The sequence below is a fragment of the Saccharomyces paradoxus genome, chromosome VIII, assembly GCF_002079055.1.
Source record: "Saccharomyces paradoxus chromosome VIII, complete sequence".
Taxonomy (NCBI): domain Eukaryota; kingdom Fungi; phylum Ascomycota; class Saccharomycetes; order Saccharomycetales; family Saccharomycetaceae; genus Saccharomyces; species Saccharomyces paradoxus.
Genome location: NC_047494.1, coordinates 460,682 through 479,815, shown reverse-complemented (window position 1 = coordinate 479,815; position 19,134 = coordinate 460,682). Strand labels below are relative to the sequence as shown.

At 39.8% G+C, this 19,134-nt stretch overlaps 12 protein-coding genes and 1 non-coding gene across 13 annotated transcripts; 6 read left to right on the top strand and 7 right to left on the bottom strand.

The window, feature by feature from the left end:
- Window positions 1-72: 72 nt before the first annotated feature.
- UTP9 (Utp9p) lies at window positions 73-1,800 on the bottom strand (the record flags this gene model as incomplete). Its single annotated transcript, XM_033910973.1, has 1 exon — window positions 73-1,800. One exon carries the CDS (start codon window positions 1,798-1,800, stop codon window positions 73-75), a length of 1,728 nt encoding a protein of 575 aa, XP_033766864.1.
- A 215-nt stretch (window positions 1,801-2,015) lies between these two features.
- NVJ1 (Nvj1p) lies at window positions 2,016-2,981 on the bottom strand (the record flags this gene model as incomplete). The annotated part of the gene is made up of 1 exon (XM_033910972.1): window positions 2,016-2,981. One exon carries the CDS (start codon window positions 2,979-2,981, stop codon window positions 2,016-2,018), a length of 966 nt encoding a protein of 321 aa, XP_033766863.1.
- A 354-nt stretch (window positions 2,982-3,335) lies between these two features.
- Window positions 3,336-5,075, bottom strand: MDM31 (Mdm31p; the record flags this gene model as incomplete). Its single annotated transcript, XM_033910971.1, has 1 exon — window positions 3,336-5,075. The coding sequence occupies one exon, from the start codon at window positions 5,073-5,075 to the stop codon at window positions 3,336-3,338; it is 1,740 nt and encodes a 579-aa protein (XP_033766862.1).
- Window positions 5,076-5,493: 418 nt separating this feature from the next.
- Window positions 5,494-6,018, top strand: EGD2 (Egd2p; the record flags this gene model as incomplete). Its single annotated transcript, XM_033910970.1, has 1 exon — window positions 5,494-6,018. The coding sequence occupies one exon, from the start codon at window positions 5,494-5,496 to the stop codon at window positions 6,016-6,018; it is 525 nt and encodes a 174-aa protein (XP_033766861.1).
- Window positions 6,019-6,066: 48 nt separating this feature from the next.
- LNP1 (Lnp1p) lies at window positions 6,067-6,903 on the bottom strand (the record flags this gene model as incomplete). The annotated part of the gene is made up of 1 exon (XM_033910969.1): window positions 6,067-6,903. The coding sequence occupies one exon, from the start codon at window positions 6,901-6,903 to the stop codon at window positions 6,067-6,069; it is 837 nt and encodes a 278-aa protein (XP_033766860.1).
- Window positions 6,904-7,099: 196 nt separating this feature from the next.
- Window positions 7,100-7,501, top strand: CTF8 (Ctf8p; the record flags this gene model as incomplete). Its single annotated transcript, XM_033910968.1, has 1 exon — window positions 7,100-7,501. The coding sequence occupies one exon, from the start codon at window positions 7,100-7,102 to the stop codon at window positions 7,499-7,501; it is 402 nt and encodes a 133-aa protein (XP_033766859.1).
- Window positions 7,502-7,551: 50 nt separating this feature from the next.
- On the bottom strand, window positions 7,552-8,886 carry ERG9 (bifunctional farnesyl-diphosphate farnesyltransferase/squalene synthase; the record flags this gene model as incomplete). Its single annotated transcript, XM_033910967.1, has 1 exon — window positions 7,552-8,886. One exon carries the CDS (start codon window positions 8,884-8,886, stop codon window positions 7,552-7,554), a length of 1,335 nt encoding a protein of 444 aa, XP_033766858.1.
- A 244-nt stretch (window positions 8,887-9,130) lies between these two features.
- On the bottom strand, window positions 9,131-9,703 carry PTH1 (aminoacyl-tRNA hydrolase; the record flags this gene model as incomplete). Its single annotated transcript, XM_033910966.1, has 1 exon — window positions 9,131-9,703. One exon carries the CDS (start codon window positions 9,701-9,703, stop codon window positions 9,131-9,133), a length of 573 nt encoding a protein of 190 aa, XP_033766857.1.
- Window positions 9,704-9,890: 187 nt separating this feature from the next.
- GPI16 (GPI-anchor transamidase subunit GPI16) lies at window positions 9,891-11,729 on the top strand (the record flags this gene model as incomplete). The annotated part of the gene is made up of 1 exon (XM_033910965.1): window positions 9,891-11,729. One exon carries the CDS (start codon window positions 9,891-9,893, stop codon window positions 11,727-11,729), a length of 1,839 nt encoding a protein of 612 aa, XP_033766856.1.
- Window positions 11,730-11,814: 85 nt separating this feature from the next.
- IKI1 (Elongator subunit IKI1) lies at window positions 11,815-12,744 on the bottom strand (the record flags this gene model as incomplete). Its single annotated transcript, XM_033910964.1, has 1 exon — window positions 11,815-12,744. The coding sequence occupies one exon, from the start codon at window positions 12,742-12,744 to the stop codon at window positions 11,815-11,817; it is 930 nt and encodes a 309-aa protein (XP_033766855.1).
- A 319-nt stretch (window positions 12,745-13,063) lies between these two features.
- Window positions 13,064-17,743, top strand: KOG1 (ubiquitin-binding TORC1 subunit KOG1; the record flags this gene model as incomplete). Its single annotated transcript, XM_033910963.1, has 1 exon — window positions 13,064-17,743. The coding sequence occupies one exon, from the start codon at window positions 13,064-13,066 to the stop codon at window positions 17,741-17,743; it is 4,680 nt and encodes a 1,559-aa protein (XP_033766854.1).
- A 206-nt stretch (window positions 17,744-17,949) lies between these two features.
- On the top strand, window positions 17,950-18,022 carry SPAR_Htrna11V. The gene has a single exon. It is a non-coding gene; the product is annotated as a tRNA-Val (tRNA).
- Window positions 18,023-18,390: 368 nt separating this feature from the next.
- PFS1 (Pfs1p) lies at window positions 18,391-19,110 on the top strand (the record flags this gene model as incomplete). The annotated part of the gene is made up of 1 exon (XM_033910962.1): window positions 18,391-19,110. One exon carries the CDS (start codon window positions 18,391-18,393, stop codon window positions 19,108-19,110), a length of 720 nt encoding a protein of 239 aa, XP_033766853.1.
- Window positions 19,111-19,134: the final 24 nt, after the last annotated feature.

Genomic DNA, 19,134 nt, shown 5'->3' with positions numbered 1-19,134 from the left:
AAACTGCATCAAACAGTGCTTCTCATGTGAAACTTTTCTTTATATATACTTAAATATATTTAAAATGCTTGATCAGTCTTTATATTCCGATGCGTCGACGAATTCGTCACTTTCTCCGTTTGCATAAACAATTGAGTCTTGTTCAGGCTTTTCAACAGGCGATGCTTGATCTTGCAAAGAATTATTAATTACATTTGAATGCTCTATAACTTCTATTTCATCATCTTCACGGTCTTGCATAGTTAGTTGTGCAAGATCTTCCCTCAGTTTTGCCTGCCTCCTTAACATTTCTAATCTACCTTGTATACCGAGTAGGACAGGCAAGATTTCCTCTGAAGATTTTAATGCAGATTTTAAATGCTTACAATTTTTCTTTGTTTGTTTATCCTTTATGGAATTCAGCTCTCCACTTTTCAGAGTCAACAACCACTTGAGCCACAACGGAAGCAAATCTTGTTCATTCCATGGATTTTGTGTTATTGACTTTGATATAGTCAAAAATATTTTGCTTAGATGGTCTACTGTATTGATCTTAGTTAGGATGAATTTTTTAATCTCGGGTTCTGTCCAGCTTCCAGACATCAGATCATCTAATATTTCTGTCGAATTAGCTTCTAAGTGAGATGAAAGAATATTAGCAATTTCAACTTGATCTGATTTGCTGACTTTCTTGTTTGTCTTAGCTTCGGTCTCCGTCTTCTCATCTTGAGCTTCGGGCTCAGCTTTTTCTTTTTCTTCTTCTAATTTCTTTTGGTTTGCTTCATCAGAGCTAGTTTTTTTACTTTTGTTAATTGTAATGAGCTTTTCAGTGTCAAGTTCTTCCAAAAAAATAGATTCGAAGTTGGGTTCGTTGACATTCAGCCACGAAATCAAAACTTGTTGCTTGTTGTTTATTGGCGTGAAATCTATAATTCCCAAATTATCATTTACAACTATAGAACAAACTGTGTCGGCTTGACCAATCTTATAATTATTGATCTTACCATCGGTAGTCAAAGCCATTATCAAACCATCTAAAGTTCTTAATTTCTTCACTTGGACAGGCCATGATTGGATCGGCTTTGAATCATCGTTCAAATCGTAAGCTGTTAATTCTTCGAGGTTGGCAATTAACAAATACTTACCGTCTGAAGAAAATTCACATGTTACAGCGCCAGATACTTCTAAACTATACTTAGTGGAAGGTCTTCTCTTTGATGGATCAACAATATAAACCATTTGTTCAGTAACAATGCATACCAATAGAGTGCCGTTTTGATGCAGGATTTGGAAATGAATTATTTCGTCATCCTTGCCATCAACTAGCGTGAAGGTCTTTAAAGGTTTAGAATTATTATACTGTAATTTTTTTACCACTTTATCACTATCCAAAATCCATATATCGGACCCATCCGTATCTGCTCCCAGAATCTCCTTTTTGCTCTTGATGATATTGACTATGTCCTTACCATTGGAAGAGTAAACAACGATTCTTCCGTCAGGAAATCCGTTAACGAAGAAGTTTTCGTATCTTTGCCCACTGGATTCACGATTCTCGTCATCTTCATCTAATTTTCTTTTGGTATTCAATGACTGCGTGTCTATCAAATCACTACACCATCCAAAGAAAATTACATCTGAAACTTTCATGTCATTTGTTTCATAGTCAATATGACTAACTAATGAACTGTTCACCACATAATCCTTAGTTTCATTCAATGGATAAATATCCACGTTGTTCTTTTGTGCGACACTTGCTTGAAATGCAAAACGTGTGGAATCATGTGAGAAGCTCGCTACCAAATCCAAAGAAGAGCCCATTATGCGCTACAGTACGTATATATATGGGGAATGCTCGGGTAATATATTGCAGCGGAATACTTATATGTATTTCAACTATGTAAAATTACTTGAAACTCCATCTCATCGTTAAATTTTTCAAAATTTTTCAGTTTTTCTTCTTAAGATGAGAAGAAAAAATTTTCGCAGCTCGTTGTAAATGACGATAATAATCGAAATGACGGAAATATAGTACATTAGTATCTAAATGGTTGAGAGTATGCTTGTTCAGTGTTCACTTGAGCATCTAAATTAGTGGATTTTGTGGGTGATACTTGTAAATGCAACAACGATGAAGGTTGGTTTAACGATTTAAGGTCTATTGAGCCCTTGAATGATATGGGAAATGATGTACTTGATTTAAGGGAGGACGTTGTTCTGGTATCCCGCGAGAGCAAGTCAGGCTCTGCAGTACTTTCCTTCTTGGATTCACTCTGCGATTCTACTTCCGAACTGGAGCAGCGATCCTTTTCCTTGTTATCATCATCCTCACCATTTTCTTCTTCACTCAATTCATTGTTGTCTTCTTCCAGTTGTTTTTCCGGATGACAACCAGAGACATCTTCACTCCCCACTTCGTCCAGTGCATTTTCGCTCTTGCTTATCAGACGGCCATTACCATGCTCTTTCTTGGTGGTGAACTCACGTTCTCCTTCAGAAACGTTCATATCCTTATAGCTCAATATAATAGGTTCGGATCTGTTTTTACCAAATTGCAATACTGCCCTTTCACCATCATTGTAGTGCTTCTGCCTTCTTTCGTTCTCAATAAGATCCATATTAATGTCGTTGTCGTTATCTTCTAGCGTACCCTCGTGATCGCCGTCCAGCACGGTCCACGCAATAGGTACCAGAAAGGATAGGAGTAGTATAAGAACGTATATTCGTGTGTCCAGCTCGCTGGATTGTCTTGAAATGAAATTGAATACTTTACGCCAGCTCAATTCACCGGTATCAAGCTGTTCTGCAGTTAGGGATTCACGCTTATCATCTACCAAGTTTTTCAACCTATCTATGGTAAAAATCAACTCATAGTCCACTTTCTGAGGTTCTATCCATCCCTGCTTTTCTAAATGCTTACGAACTGTTTTTTCAACACCTTTCAAAACGGCTACGGAAAGACCTAACGAAAAGATTCCACGGACCACTGGGGGACGAGTCATGCTTATTATATATTACAGTTATATTTGCAGGTTTTTTGATACTATGAACACACACAAACGCAATAATAGTCGGTTCCAGTTTTTGCTTCAGTTTTATACCTTCTCTTCACACACACACGCTCACGTACAGAAAATCTTAACAACAAAAGAAGTCTCAGCTACTTTTTATTTTGCTGCTCCTCTTCCCCTTCTCTCTTCCATAAGGGGGGACCTGATATTTTCGTCTATTTTTTTCCACTATAGGTTTTTCCGCAGCGTAGAAAAGAAAAATGCGTCACAAATTAAATAAACTGATAGAAAAAACTATGCTATGTAGATGAGTATATACAAAAAAGTAGCAGGAGCATTAATTCTTCACGCGATGGCACCGAGACTCATCAAGATCACTTGAAGTATAAGTTGCAGTGACCAAAAGCCAACCCTTCTCAAACGTAATGTCCTCTTTTCATCGTCAGCGACGTAGTTAGCAAAAGCATCGTACGCTTCCGCACTTAGATCCCGCATAAGGTATGAATCGTAGATGGTCCATGAGCCTTCGAAATCAGATTTTTTCTTGACAATGCGGCATTTAATTGGGATGTATGTTCTATGAGAATTAATGTATCCGACAATAGGCCTTATCAATGCGCTATTGATATATGTTAAGCCAGACGTGAACAGAGGCACTTCGGCTTTGACATTGTATAACCTTAGAGAAAAGTCCATAATAAAGTAGTCGTTCGGATCGATTTTATCAACAGCATGGGAGAATCCCGGCCCGACCAGGGGAATGGATGAAGTGTACCTCTTCGCTTCTTTAATTAAGCGGTCGCCAATTTCTGTGAGTATTTCAGTCAATTGCAGCGAATCAGATGCAGCGTCTTCGTCCGGTAAAAGGACATCGCCGATCATGTTTACACGACCTTCGTTGATCCATCCAAAGGGCCCTTCGATGCCGGCATTGAGGTGATCAATGTCAAGATTGTCTACTCTAAACCTCGTCATTTGCTTCCATAATAGCGTGGGGTCCTGATGTTGATCATCGGTTCTGAACTTCTTGTGTATGGTGAACATTGAATTATCGTAGGTTCCATTGATATTGTTTGCATTCAAAATATCGTAGAACAACCAATGTTTCCTCAATTGCGGTAGATCACAGTTAAATATACTTACTTGGAATGGCCTGAACCCATTTGGTTGGTACAGTGTGCAAAGGACGTCATTCATGGTGAATTTTGATATTTCAAAGTCGCCCGGCTGGTAGACGTTCAGATAGTTCTTAGGATCGTCGTCCTTTTTCCACACCACGTGTGTTCTGTCTATGACTCCTCTAAGCCCATTGATGGTCACTTCGTCCAGGATACCCTTTCCGTTTATCCACTTTCTGAAGTTCAATGATATATCCACTTGGTCAATGGTCAGATCAAACTGTGTATAGTTGCCATTATCAAAGTCCTGCTGGTTGACCAGAATTCTTTCACTGAGGGCCAGCTTCGCTCTTTGAAGGGCATCCTGTTGTGAACCCTTGGTAAAGCCGTGCGATACCTTTGGCCTCCTGGAGACGAAAACTTTTTGAAAGCTGATTTTCCCAGATGACCAGTCTGGTACAATGGCGGTCTCAAAAACAATTGACAACGAATCGTTTTTCGTAATGAATTTACCGATCTTACTCGCAAGGTATTCTTGTGCAAACACGGTATTGATCAAGTAAAGGATCAAAGACACAAAGGTAGTTGTCCAAAAGATGAATATAAAAATATTGCTCACGAGAATCCATGAGATGAACGCGCTTATATCGTCTGAATTGAACGGCCGGGTGGACTTCTTCAAAAACCATCGTATATTGATTTTGAGCTTTGTGAAAATATTGTTGGTCTGCACAAGCAGGGAATCCCTCTCAGTGATGTATTTCAGGTTGGATGGTTTTTTCGCTTTTCCGTCAGGAGAAACATCCTTTTCAGATTTAGGCTCATTAGAGTAAGCTCTTATCGATTGCGCTGCTAATGACGACATTCTGAAGTTTCTTCGAAGGGCGGGACCTCTAGCCCAATACACATACCTTGCTACAGAAAACTGCCGGGGCCTCCTCAGAAAAGGCCTGATAAAAAGCGACATATAACAACGTGCCAGCTTTCCCACCAGAATTTACATATATATGCCTACGTGATGATGTATAGCTATGATACGTATTGGCTCAACTTCTACTGAGAGTAATTAAATGAATATCCTTTAAGGTAAAAAGGGAAACTTGCAGTGAAATTTCAATGTCCAAGACCTAACTTACAGAGGGGTTTTTTAGTATTTCTTTTTAGGGTAGTTCTTAATTTAGTAGGTCCTAGGTTTTAACTTTATAGAATATAGTAGGTCCCCGCACCTTCTTGTTAGGTCTTTTTTTCTTGAAAATTTTTCGTCGCCGAAGGAAAAAAATGAAGAAAGTTGAAAGAAAGGATTATAATTTGAATAAGAACTAAGGTAAAGTCTCCTTCTAGGAGCAGCCAATCAACCAATCACACTCCCACATACTCAATTGATAATGTCTGCTATTCCAGAAAACGCCAACGTTACCGTCTTAAACAAGAATGAAAAGAAAGCCAGAGAATTGATTGGCAAATTGGGTTTGAAGCAAATCCCAGGTATCATCAGAGTCACTTTCAGAAAGAAGGACAACCAAATCTATGCTATTGAAAAGCCAGAGGTCTTCAGATCTGCCGGTGGTAACTACGTTGTCTTCGGTGAAGCTAAGGTTGACAACTTCACCCAAAAGCTAGCCGCTGCTCAACAACAAGCTCAAGCTAGCGGTATTATGCCATCTAACGAAGATGTCGCTACGAAATCTCCAGAAGATATCCAAGCTGACATGCAAGCTGCTGCAGAAGGCAGTGTCAATGCCGCAGCAGAAGAAGCAGATGAAGAAGGTGAAGTCGACGCCGGTGACTTGAACAAGGATGATATCGAGTTGGTCGTTCAACAAACTAATGTTTCCAAAAACCAAGCCATCAAAGCTCTGAAAGCTCACAATGGTGATTTAGTCAACGCTATCATGTCCTTGTCTAAATAATGATATATAAATATATTATATAGGGGTACGTAGTTGTTCTAACGCAAATCACGTTGTTTTTTCCTTCTCCAACTGCGAAGGCTGTGCCTCTTGTTTTGCTTCAATGGCGGCCTGTCTTTCCTTTATTTCGTCTGTTTTATGATTGCACTGAGGACAGATAAAGAGGATTGGTTTACTGGCCAATCTGTAGCAATCGGATTTCCAATGACATTGTGGACATATGATTTTTTTAAAGGGAGATAACGAGTTTGTTGAGTTCAATTCGTTACCGCCTGCTAGTACGCTGATAATTTTGTCGAACCATGCATCGCTGTCTTCCTTTTTCAAGCCTTTTACATGGCTTTCCTTCTTGAATTTTTCCAGTTCTGTCTTCAGGTTGTTTAATTCTTGGTATTTAGCGTTCAATTCGTCATCCAGAAGTACCATGGCATCGTCGTTTTGATCTTCACCGGATGAAAACCGTTGGATGATCGAACTTGTAGCATTGTAGTGGGTTTCTTCCTTCAACTTTTCCAATTTCTTTTGGTGGATTGCACGAAGTTTTGCCAACTTGCGCAATCTGTTGTTGTTGTAAAATGCATAGAGTTTGGTTAACGCCCATTTGAACAAGATTAGCGAGCCTAAGCATAGCAGGGTAGTCACCACAAGGTATGGTCGATAGCCGTGGTACTCCCAATATGTGTAGCTCAGGGCCAATATCGTGAAAGCAATCCCGTAAAAGGTCAGGTTGGACTGCCATTGACTCAAGATCGATTGACTTTTCTTTAACGCGACATCTAATTGATGAATCTGTGAAGTTATTTGTGATAGATCTGCGGTATACTTCGTTACAAAGTCCCTATCATTACGAGAGCCTCGGATCCATTTGCCTACTGCACTAAACATTTTTATATTATTTTTTTATATCCGGTTTTCTTCTTTGTATTATTTTTGCTTTCTTAAAATGTACATCTCAACGTTAGCATCTTGAATTTCATTTTTCCTTTAATCTTTTTTAATAAGCTAAATTACTAATATGATCAAAAGAGTAATAAAAAAAAGATCAACACTACCATTCATCCCAACAAAGCCGCTGGAAAGAATGCCTAGTGTGGACATAGATGCTACTCAATGGCAAAAGTTGACGCAGTCACGAGAAAAGCAAGCCACAGTGATAACACCGCTGGGGATGATGGTGCTGGAGATTCAAGGTGAACTGAAGTTACCTAAGGATTTTGCATCGCTGGCAAAGAAAGATTCTCAACATGATGGAAGATTTAGCGAACAAGGAGGCCAAACTATAATACGGTTTGGGTCGCTACAGATTGATGGAGAAAGGGCCACATTGTTTGTCGGGAAGAAACAGCGTTTATTGGGGAAGGTGACAAAGCTAGATGTACCGATGGGTATAATGCATTTCAATTCGAAAGATAATAAGGTCGAATTAGTTGATGTAATGAAATATAAAATTACCTTTAAAGATAGGCCTCTACCTATTATGTAAGTACTTAGTTATTGTTCGGAGTTGTTTGTTGATGTTATTTTGCGTTGGCTTTACGCTCTGTGTAAAGTGTATATATAATAAAACCCAAGAAGAACGGACAAGATAATAGACAAAACCATATTGAACTTGTACTCTTCTTCCTGTTGGGTTGGGACCAATTCATCATCGTATCTGGATCTTTCCTTGACTTTCAAGAAAATTGGAGTTTCATTCGGTTTCACGTTAGGAGGTAATTTATCTTGATACATTTCTTCCATAAATTGCTCAATCTTGGAGATTTGAATGTTCAATTTTAAGAAATTTGGATCTTGCACGGCCAATTTGGATTTAATGTCACGTAAATAATAGTCAAAAATTTCGACGCAGCCACGTAAAGTCCTTGATTTCAAAATTAAATAACAAGTGGTACCTTTACGAATCTTAACATTGCCATGTAGCACTTCGCGGTTGTTGAAAACCAGAGCCAAAGTAGCAATGGCCATGACTTGTGGAATGGCACAAAATTGGAAAGTGGATTGTTCGTGAATACTGGCTAAATAGGTCAACACATCAATAACATGACCCAATGCATTTAAGACGAGATGGTTTATACAGTCTAAACCCAATTGCTCGTTTTCAGGTTTCATGAAGTCCTTCAATTGAGGAGCGTATTGAGACCAGATTTCCTTGGGCCAGAAAGATCTACCATCGACCAAATCTTCATTGTAGTCTCTGATGATGTTAGTCTTTTGCAAGAAAAGACCCATGCTTTCATACAATTGCCCGTTGGAATACAAAGACTCGTTGGCAAACCTGGCAATGACAATCAAACGGGTCAAACCATCACCGACCAAACCAGCCACGTAGTGACAGTAGACGTCGTAGTCATGGACGGTTTGCAACCCATTCAAATTGTAGTTTTCGTCCAAGATGTAGTCGGCCATACCATTACCCATTTTTTCGGTGATCTCTTTGATGACGTCCTGGTATTCTGGTTTCAATTTGTGGAATTCAATTAGAATTGATTCGAAATCTGTCAAAACGGCTCTGTCTTTTACATCTGGGGCATTTCCATCAAAACTCCATTTGGTTAACAACAATTTCTCGTGGAAATGACGCAACAAGTCAATTTTCAAATCGTGTTCAATGGACATGTCGTCTTCGATGGTGTCCAAAGCCCTCAAAATCAGATAAAAGAGAGTAACACAGTTTCTCAACTCTGGATGCAGCTCCCTGATCACAGCCGCGAAGGATCTGGAAGTCAGGTTTAACAGCTCAAAACAGTGCAAGAGATACGGAGAAGTGGATTGATCATAAATGGAAAATAGCGGTGTTCTACAAAATTTCAGTTTTAAAGCTGCTTTCAACTCGATCGGATGTAATGCCAATTGTAATAACTTCCCCATTCTGTGTGTGTGTGTGTGCGTGTGATATGTGACGTGTATTCGCTTTCAACCTCTTCTCTTCGTCTTGTCCCTTCTTCTTTGCCCCTGTCCTGTCTGTCCATTTATATAGCCCGTGGTCGTGTTCTCGCTGCTCGTTTAGGCACTAAACCCAAAACCGATAACGCCTTCCGATGCAAAGTGCAGTGGAAAAGAAAAAGGGCAAAGTAAGTAGGATAGTAACTCGCCATTGTTGCCGGAACCTGGGCTATGATATGTACTGAGTTAGGGCACGCCAGGCAGCAGGTTCACTCTGCGTAAGCAACGTTTGTAGTTCCTGCGGAGTTAGAGCTCCCAGAACCCACCGGGACACACTCTCAGGGTCTCTAGAGTGAGACCCCGGTTCTCTGCCGATCCCGACAGCCAATTTGGCAAAAGGTACACGGCCGCCACTACATTTCAACAGGCTTCGTAAGCCATTATGGCCCCTAATACTGGTGCTGGGGGCTCTCAACTGCACTTTTCCACATGCCACGCTTAATTCGTCATGAATAACTACGTGTTGAGCTTGGTACTTGGCGTACCGGGCCCAGACCTTGCACACCTGTTCTCCACTCAGATTCATGTACTGACCATCCGATCTTAGTATCGTACAGTGCTCATCTTCTATGTAATGTACTTTGCCACCCGTATTAGGCACAGGGGAGTAAGTTCTGTCCTGTAGACCAAGCCGCTTTCGCAGCAGCTCCAACATATATAGCCCTACATTGTGACGCGTACCAGCGTACTGCGGTTCCGGATTGCCTATCCCAGTCAGCACTAGTCTCCACTTACGACACATTCCGCTTATCTAGCTAGTGTTGACTTGTCCCCACCTGTACTATTTTGTATATTGTAGGAATAGTTCGAGATTATTTGAAAGCCGCCGGAGCTTTTTGCGCTGGGCGATCTTTCACACGTAGTTTTAATAGCCAATAAGTAAAAGGAGAGCGGAACAAGCATTCGAAACAAAACAAAGCATAGGCAAAATGACGATGATTGGCACACTGGTGTATTTCATGTTGAGCACTCTACTGCTGGGTGTGGTTGCAGAAGACACGGTGTCGCAGATTAGTATTAACGACAGTTTATGGTATCCGTACGACGAAACACTGGTGTTAAAGCCGCTGCCCAACAATGATCTGCTACTCTCATTTACGTTCCAATTGCAGTCGGAACCGTTCGATCCGGCCGTAGCATCGATCTCGTATGATGCGTATGAGCACTACACGACTTTCCCCCGAGCCATCCCACCTTTGTTGAAATCTACTGCCACGCGCCAGTTTCATTTAAGATTTACCAGAGGATTCTGGGATGCTCTGTCGTGGGGACAGTTGCCGCATGCTGGAAAAGAAGCAGGTGCCTCAGGTGTGGAATTGTGGTCACAAGTGCAGGCCATAGATCAGGAGCATGCATTCCATAATTGGAAGAAACTGGCCAATTCATTGAGCGGATTGTTCTGTTCTTCTCTAAATTTTATTGACGAGTCGAGGACGACCTTCCCCCGGCAGTCGTATATTTCTGATATCGCATCTCCTCTTTTCAATGATACCGAGAAGTTGTACTTAATGCGTGCATCGTTGCCTAATGAGCCCATCTGTACCGAGAACTTAACTCCATTCATAAAACTATTACCCACTAGGGGCAATTCCGGTCTAACATCTCTGTTAGACGGTCATAAATTGTTTGATTCTCTATGGAACAGTATCTCTTTGGATGTTTCCACTATTTGTTCTGGAGATGAAGACGCTCTTTGTCACTACGAGATGGAGGCACACATAGAAATGGTAACACACGTTCCCTCCACCTTGGCGAGAAGTGAGAGACCTATCCCCAAACCTTTGGATGGGAACACATTGCGTTGTGACACGGATAAGCCCTTTGACTCTTACGAATGCTTCCCCCTACCGGAACCCTCAGAGACTCGCTTCAAGCTGTCTCAGCTGTTTGCAAGGCCAATAAACAACGGCAACTTGTTCGCTAATAGGCCCACAAAAATTTGTGCAGAAGTTGACCGTTCTACTTGGACTGCATTTTTGTCAGTTGATGATACGATCTTCAGTACACACGACAATTGCTTTGACTTATCCAACGATCAAAATGGGAGTGGTTCGGGCTACGACTTTATTTTAGAATCAACAGACACCAGTCAGGTTGCTCCCATAGTTCCTGTTCCCATTCACGTAAGCAGATCCCTGACTGGTAATGGTCAAGATCGTGGTGGGATGCGTATTGTATTCCATAACGACAATGATGCCCCTGTAAAGTTGATTTATTTCGAATCGTTGCCATGGTTCATGAGAGTTTACTTATCCTCACTCCAAATTACTTCTACTACCTCTCCACAGTTGCAAGAAAACGATATCATCTTAGATAAATACTATTTACAAGCAGCCGACAGAAAAAGACCTGCCCATTTGGAGTTCACGATGTTAATTCCAGCCAATACGGACATTGTCTTTACTTATCAATTTGATAAAGCCCTTCTCCAATTTGCCGAGTATCCACCAGATGCCAACCACGGTTTCGAAATTGATGCAGCCGTCATCACTGTGCTATCTATGGAATCCTCATCGCCTCTTTATGAAATGAGAACATCAACCCTGTTGTTATCCCTGTCTACACCGGATTTTAGTATGCCGTATAACGTCATCATCCTAACATCTACAATCATGGGGCTCATATTCGGTATGCTGTACAATTTGATGGTGAAGAGAATGGTCACTGTCGAAGTAGCCGATAAAATTACGTTGCAATCTGGCTTAAAATACAAATTATTGAAGTTAAAGGAAAAGTTCTTAGGAAAGAAAAAGACTAAAACGGACTAACAACCTAGCATCTAGATATGTGTATAAAGAACACGTAGTTTACATAATCTTGAAGCACTCTCTCTTCACTATGAGTTTTTCTTCTTTAAAAGGGATCCTCATATGGATCCTCCTCATCATAGTCATCATCCTTTTCGTACTCATAAACAATAGCGCCTCCCTGTCCAAAGCTTTGTGCCTCCAGAAAAGGCAATGCGACTTGATCTTTGGCCAACTTCTGCTTGTTGGATGTACCTAGGTTGAACGTAGTCAATCCTTGCAACATTTCTGGAGTCTCCAGTCCATTACCACCGTCCTCCTCCTCATGCTTTGTATTCAATGACAATTCATATTCGTGAGCCTTTGAATTTATCATGAAATCGTATTCCAATGACCTGCCAGACTTTCTTTTATTAACAAGTCGTAATTGAAAGATATCATTATTTAAGCCCCGAGGAATTCTAAATTCATTCAACAATTCATCCGCCTCCTCACTATCAAGAGCGCTTGCCAACATCACATCAATGTCTAATATTGTAGTGGCCATAAACTGCAGTAAAGTTAATTTACCAGGATAATTACTATTCCAGCCAGGTATTACTGTATGATTTTCATCTTTGATATCTTTATGATAAGTCGCGATCATCGTGCAGTGAGGAGACGCAATCTCGGACAAAAACCTTGTTATGTGTTCTGTAGAAATGTAGTTCAGTGAATCGATAATGACCATGTGTTTTTTCGCCTGCGTGGCAGTAGCAGCCGGCAAATATGATATAATCTGTTTTACTAAATGTACAAAATCCATCTGTGTAGCATCGATAAATTGCGTGCAGTAAGGTGGTTTATTCACTGTTTCGAACGAAATGTACACAACTGGATACTCATTGCCTTTACTCTTACTCTGGTGAATGAACTCTTGGATAAGCCTGTATGATGTCTGGGCCATCGAATCTAAGCACAGAATCAAAGGGGAGTTTTCTGTGAGCGATAAGATTCTTTTCAAAAGAATTACGGGGTTATGCGATGAACTGGCCATTATATCTTGTTCTACTTGTGGCAATACCTTTGGTTGGAGTCACTAATGGCTTAACGATATCATCTTCCAGAGTTTATAATGGCATCGCTTCTTCTATTTGGATTTTTCAAGGTGACCCGCCCTATAGGATGACAATCAAGGCAACAATTAATAATATTAAAAATCCTTTAATGAATCATCAATGGGATAGTGTTTTACATAGGTTAATTAAAAGTTTTAAAACTTGTTAACTTATTTTTGCGAATGCGTTTGGCTTGTAGATTCCTTTAACTACATCTAACGAATCTCATTGCATGCAGTGAAGGGTAAAAGATACATAATGCCGGAGATTTATGGACCTCAACCATTAAAGCCACTCAATACGGTGATGAGACATGGGTTTGAAGAGCAATACCAAAGTGACCAACTTTTGCAATCACTCGCGAATGATTTCATATTCTACTTTGATGATAAACGGCACAGAACCAATGGGAACCCGATACCTGAAGAGGATAAACAACGGGATGTAAATCGTTATTACCAACCAATTACCGATTGGAAGATTATGAAAGATCGACAGAAGACAGTGAGTGCAGCCCTTTTATTATGCTTGAATTTAGGTGTCGATCCCCCTGATGTCATGAAGACACATCCCTGTGCCAGGGTTGAAGCATGGGTAGATCCATTGAATTTCCAAGACTCCAAGAAAGCCATAGAACAAATTGGTAAAAACTTACAAGCACAGTACGAAACCCTATCTTTGAGGACACGCTATAAACAAAGTTTGGATCCTTGTGTGGAGGATGTCAAACGGTTTTGCAACTCGCTGAGAAGAACTTCTAAGGAAGATAGGATTCTTTTCCACTACAATGGACATGGTGTGCCTAAGCCTACAAAATCAGGTGAAATTTGGGTTTTCAACAGAGGTTATACTCAATATATTCCGGTATCTTTGTACGACCTACAAACTTGGCTAGGTGCGCCATGTATATTTGTCTATGATTGCAATAGCGCTGAAAATATATTAATCAATTTTCAGAAGTTTGTACAAAAGAGGATCAGAGATGATGAAGAGGGAAATCATGATGTTGCCGCACCATCTCCGACTTCAGCTTACCAAGATTGTTTCCAATTAGCCTCTTGCACATCGGATGAACTTTTACTTATGAGTCCGGAACTACCCGCCGATTTGTTTAGTTGTTGTCTCACCTGTCCAATAGAGATTAGCATCCGTATCTTTCTCATGCAGTCGCCCTTAAAAGATTCTAAATATAAGATTTTCTTCGAAAATGCTACTTCAAAGCAACCGTTTGGTGATAGTAGGAACTCGTTTAAGTCCAAAATACCCAACGTCAATATTCCCGGTATGTTGTCTGATAGAAGAACGCCATTGGGAGAGCTAAATTGGATTTTTACAGCTATAACGGATACCATCGCATGGACATCTCTCCCCCGACCACTTTTCAAAAAATTATTTAGACATGATTTGATGATTGCTGCGCTTTTTAGAAATTTCTTATTGGCCAAAAGAATAATGCCTTGGTACAATTGTCATCCCGTATCTGATCCAGAATTACCAGATAGTATAACCACGCATCCAATGTGGAAATCTTGGGATTTGGCTATGGATGAAGTGTTGACTAAAATAGTGACCGACCTGAAAAATGCCCCCCCTGCCACTGCCTTGGAGAGCCAGATGATCTTACAACAACAGGAAACCTTGCAGAATAGCGGTAGTTCTAAGTCAAATGCTCAAGATACGAAAGCCGGAAGCATACAAACACAATCGAGATTTGCCGTGGCCAACTTAAGCACAATGTCTCTAGTGAATAACCCAGCCCTCCAATCGAGAAAATCAATATCTTTACAAAGCTCACAACAACAATTACAGCAGCAACAACAACAACAACAGCAACAACAATTCACCGGATTTTTTGAACAAAATTTGACTGCTTTTGAACTGTGGTTAAAATATGCCTCGAATGTGAGACATCCGCCTGAGCAGCTTCCCATCGTTTTGCAGGTCCTGCTTTCACAAGTACATCGTATACGCGCGTTAGTACTATTATCCAGGTTTTTAGATTTAGGTCCGTGGGCAGTCTACCTGTCACTTTCAATAGGTATCTTCCCTTACGTTTTAAAATTATTACAAAGTCCAGCACCAGAGCTGAAGCCCATTCTAGTTTTTATTTGGGCTCGTATTATGTCAATAGATTATAAAAATACGCAAAGTGAATTAATCAAAGAAAAGGGCTATATGTATTTTATAACAGTGTTGGTACCTGATTGGGGAGTTAATGGTGTTTCGACTGTGAATGGCTCAGCCATGATAAACGGTGGGAATCCATTAACAATGACCGCATCGCAGAACATAAATGGTCCATCGTCAAGATATTATGATCGCCAGCAGGGCAATAGGACATCCAACTTTGGACATAATAATCTCCCATTTTATCATTCTAACGATACCACCGATGAACAGAAGGCTATGGCTGTCTTTGTTTTAGCGTCATTCGTTCGAAATTTTCCTTTGGGGCAAAAGAATTGTTTTAGTTTGGAATTGGTCAACAAGTTGTGCTTTTATATTGAAAATTCGGAGATACCTCTACTAAGACAGTGGTGTGTTATTTTGCTCGGTTTATTGTTTGCTGATAACCCCCTGGACAGGTTTGTATGTATGAATACTGGCGCTGTTGAAATATTATTGAAATCTTTGAAAGATCCCGTTCCTGAAGTTAGAACTGCATCCATATTTGCATTAAAACATTTTATATCTGGATTTCAAGACGCAGAGATAATTTTGAGATTGCAACAAGAATTTGAAGAACAGTATCAGCAGTCACACTCGCAATTACAGCACCTCCAAAACCAATCTCATCTACAACAACAGCAGTCCCAACAGCAGCAGCAGCATCTTGAGCAGCAGCAGATGAAAATTGAAAAGCAGATTCGTCATTGTCAAGTTATGCAAAATCAACTGGAAATTATCGATTTGAGGAAGTTGAAAAGACAGGAAATCGCCAACTTAATCTCAATCCTACCTTTAATTAATGACGGTTCACCATTAGTCCGTAAGGAGCTAGTCGTATATTTTTCACATATTGTGAATCGCTACTCGAACTTTTTTATTGTGGTTGTATTCAATGATTTGTTGGAGGAAATAAAACTGTTAGAAAAAAGTGATATCAATACTCGAAATACTTCTGATAAGTATTCAGTCAGTCATGGTTCAATTTTCTACACTGTTTGGAAGTCTCTCTTGATTCTAGCTGAAGATCCCTTTTTAGAGAATAAGGAACTATCCAAGCAGGTTATAGACTATATTTTGCTTGAATTAAGCGTTCATAAGGAACTTGGTGGCCCATTTGCAGTTATGGAAAAATTTTTGTTGAAAAGAAGTTCTAAAGCTAACCAGTCTGGTAAATTTGGATTTAATTCTTCTCAAGTTCAATTTGTAAAAAGTTCTTTAAGATCGTTCTCGCCGAATGAGAGGGTAGATAATAATACACCCAAGAAAGAGCAACATCAACATGACCTAAAGGCATCTCATCCAATACAGACGTCTCTAGCTAAACTTTTCCAAAGTCTTGGTTTCAGTGAATCTTATGGTGGCCGTGATACTCAGTCATCAAATGCCTCCATGAAATCGCATACCTCAAAAAAGGGTCCCCCAGGCTTATATTTATTGAATGGTAATAATAATCTGTATCCTACAGCCGGAACTCCAAGGTTTCGTAAGCACACTGGACCCTTGCAATTACCATTAAATAGTACCTTTTTAGACTATTCACGTGAATATTTTCAAGAACCACAAATGAAAAAACAAGAGTCAGATGAACCTGGCAGTGTTGAATATAATGCTAGGTTATGGAGACGTAACAGGAATGAAACAATTATACAAGAAACACAGGGAGAGAAAAAGTTATCGATATATGGAAATTGGTCCAAAAAATTGATTAGTCTAAACAACAAAAGTCAACCAAAATTGATGAAGTTTACTCAGTTTGAAGATCAGCTCATTACTGCGGATGATAGAAGTACTATTACAGTGTTTGATTGGGGAAAGGGAAAGACATTGTCCAAATTTTCCAATGGTACTCCTTTTGGCACAAAAGTTACTGACCTGAAACTTATTAATGAGGATGACTCCGCTCTTTTATTGACAGGCTCGTCGGATGGTGTTATCAAAATATACAGAGACTATCAAGATGTTGACACTTTCAAAATTGTGTCAGCCTGGCGAGGCTTGACTGATATGCTGTTAACACCGAGATCCACAGGTTTACTAACTGAATGGTTACAAATAAGAGGTTCATTGCTGACCACTGGAGATGTCAAAGTTATTCGTGTCTGGGATGCGCATACAGAAACGGTTGAAGTGGACATTCCGGCAAAAACATCTTCTTTAATAACGTCATTGACGGCTGATCAGCTAGCAGGTAATATCTTTGTAGCAGGATTTGCAGATGGCTCCCTGAGGGTATATGACCGCCGTCTGGATCCAAGAGATTCCATGATACGTCGCTGGAGAGCTGGAAATGAGAAGCAGGGTGTTTGGATCAACAACGTTCATTTGCAAAGGGGTGGTTACAGAGAATTGGTTAGTGGAGCTACCAATGGAGTCGTAGAGTTATGGGATATAAGGTCTGAAGATCCCGTGGAATCGTTTGTCGATCAAAACGTAACTTCTCAGTATGGTTCACAACAAAAACCAACGACAATGACGTGCATGCAGGTTCATGAGCATGCTCCGATCATTGCGACAGGGACTAAACAAATCAAAATATGGACAACATCCGGAGATCTTTTAAATTCTTTTAAAAACACACATAACAATGGCGTAACGAGTACATTAGCCGCTACGGGAATCCCAACGTCTCTATCCTACTCTTCCACATCCGATGCATTTTTATCTTCGATGGCCTTTCATCCTCATAGGATGATGATTGCGGCCACCAACTCTCACGATTCTGTTGTAAATATCTACAAATGTGAAGATGAGAAGATCGATTATTTTTGATATATATCATTCCTCTTTTTTTCTTCATTTAATTAAGAAAATAGATACACATAATCTATTATATAATAAAAGTTGGCTAAGAAACTGGCCTGGTTGTAAATTTAACAATCCGAGTTGAAGTACTGGAATTAGTTAAAAATTTCTGTTTTATGCGAGTCGGCAATATCTTGGTTAATACAGCAGAAAATACAATCTCCTAAAAGCTTGTTCCAATAGTGTAGCGGCTATCACGTTGCCTTCACACGGCAAAGGTCCCGAGTTCGATCCTCGGTTGGAACACTTTGAAATAATTTTTTTCCATCTGTTTCTCATAACCAGATTATTGATTGCACTTGGTGAGTATATGCTAGGTTAAACTTTTTCTCCTCATTGTCGAAATTGTCTTCTCCTATTTACGAAGCATCCGTCCTTAGTGTTACATTTCGCATTATTTTTTTCTGATAATGCGACAGCAATTCTGTCCGGCACAGTCGTTTTCAAAGAAAAACTACCACAAACTACAAAACATAATTGAAAACAAAAACATTTACTTATGATCTATATAATGGCTAAGGATAATTTGTCAGTCTTTACCACTTTACACATTGAAATATTATTCACCAGTGTCAGCATTTTGGAAATTCCATAGAAGAGCAAACTCTATTGAGATGAATCAAGGTTACGCACAACTTTCCACTCCAGAACTGAAGGAGACTAAAGCTTCAAGGCTGAATAAAATGAACAACTTTCGCAGCTCTCCAATTGTTGAAATAATTAATAAGATACCACCTGATTGCGGGAAAATACAGAATACAACTTTTCCTGAGTTCAATCCAGCGTTAAGAAGACGACAAAATGAACAGTGGCCTGCGTACGAAAAACCAAGAAGAGTTACTGATAGTATGTCACCCCAGCTCTCCTCAATCAATTGTTTGCCAAATTTGTATCCCCATGGTACGCTACCATTACCAAACCCTTATTTATCATATTTAAATCACCTTGATAAAGTTAATCATCAAGACGTCAAATTCAGTAACTGGAGTATTCTGCATAATTCAAATACTGGATTTGAAATTCCAACATGTTTCAGTCCACGGACAACGCAAAACATGCCTTGTTCAGAAAAAGTTGAAAGCTGGCTCGAAAGGCTGCCAATTTTTGTGGGGTTCGACGGCTATTTATTTACAAACTGCTTTGATTATGAATATATGTTGGATTGGGAAGAGACAGAGTTCACGTTTGAAAAAACATCATGTATGGAGACGGATTATTCTAAAGCGCTAACCGACACTGATATTATATACATCCAAGAGAAAAAAATTGAAGCGTTGATAAGGAATCAATATTTGAAGGAGTATGAATTTTCTCAAAAAGATTTTGAATTTTGAAGAAGACATAATTAATATTTAAAC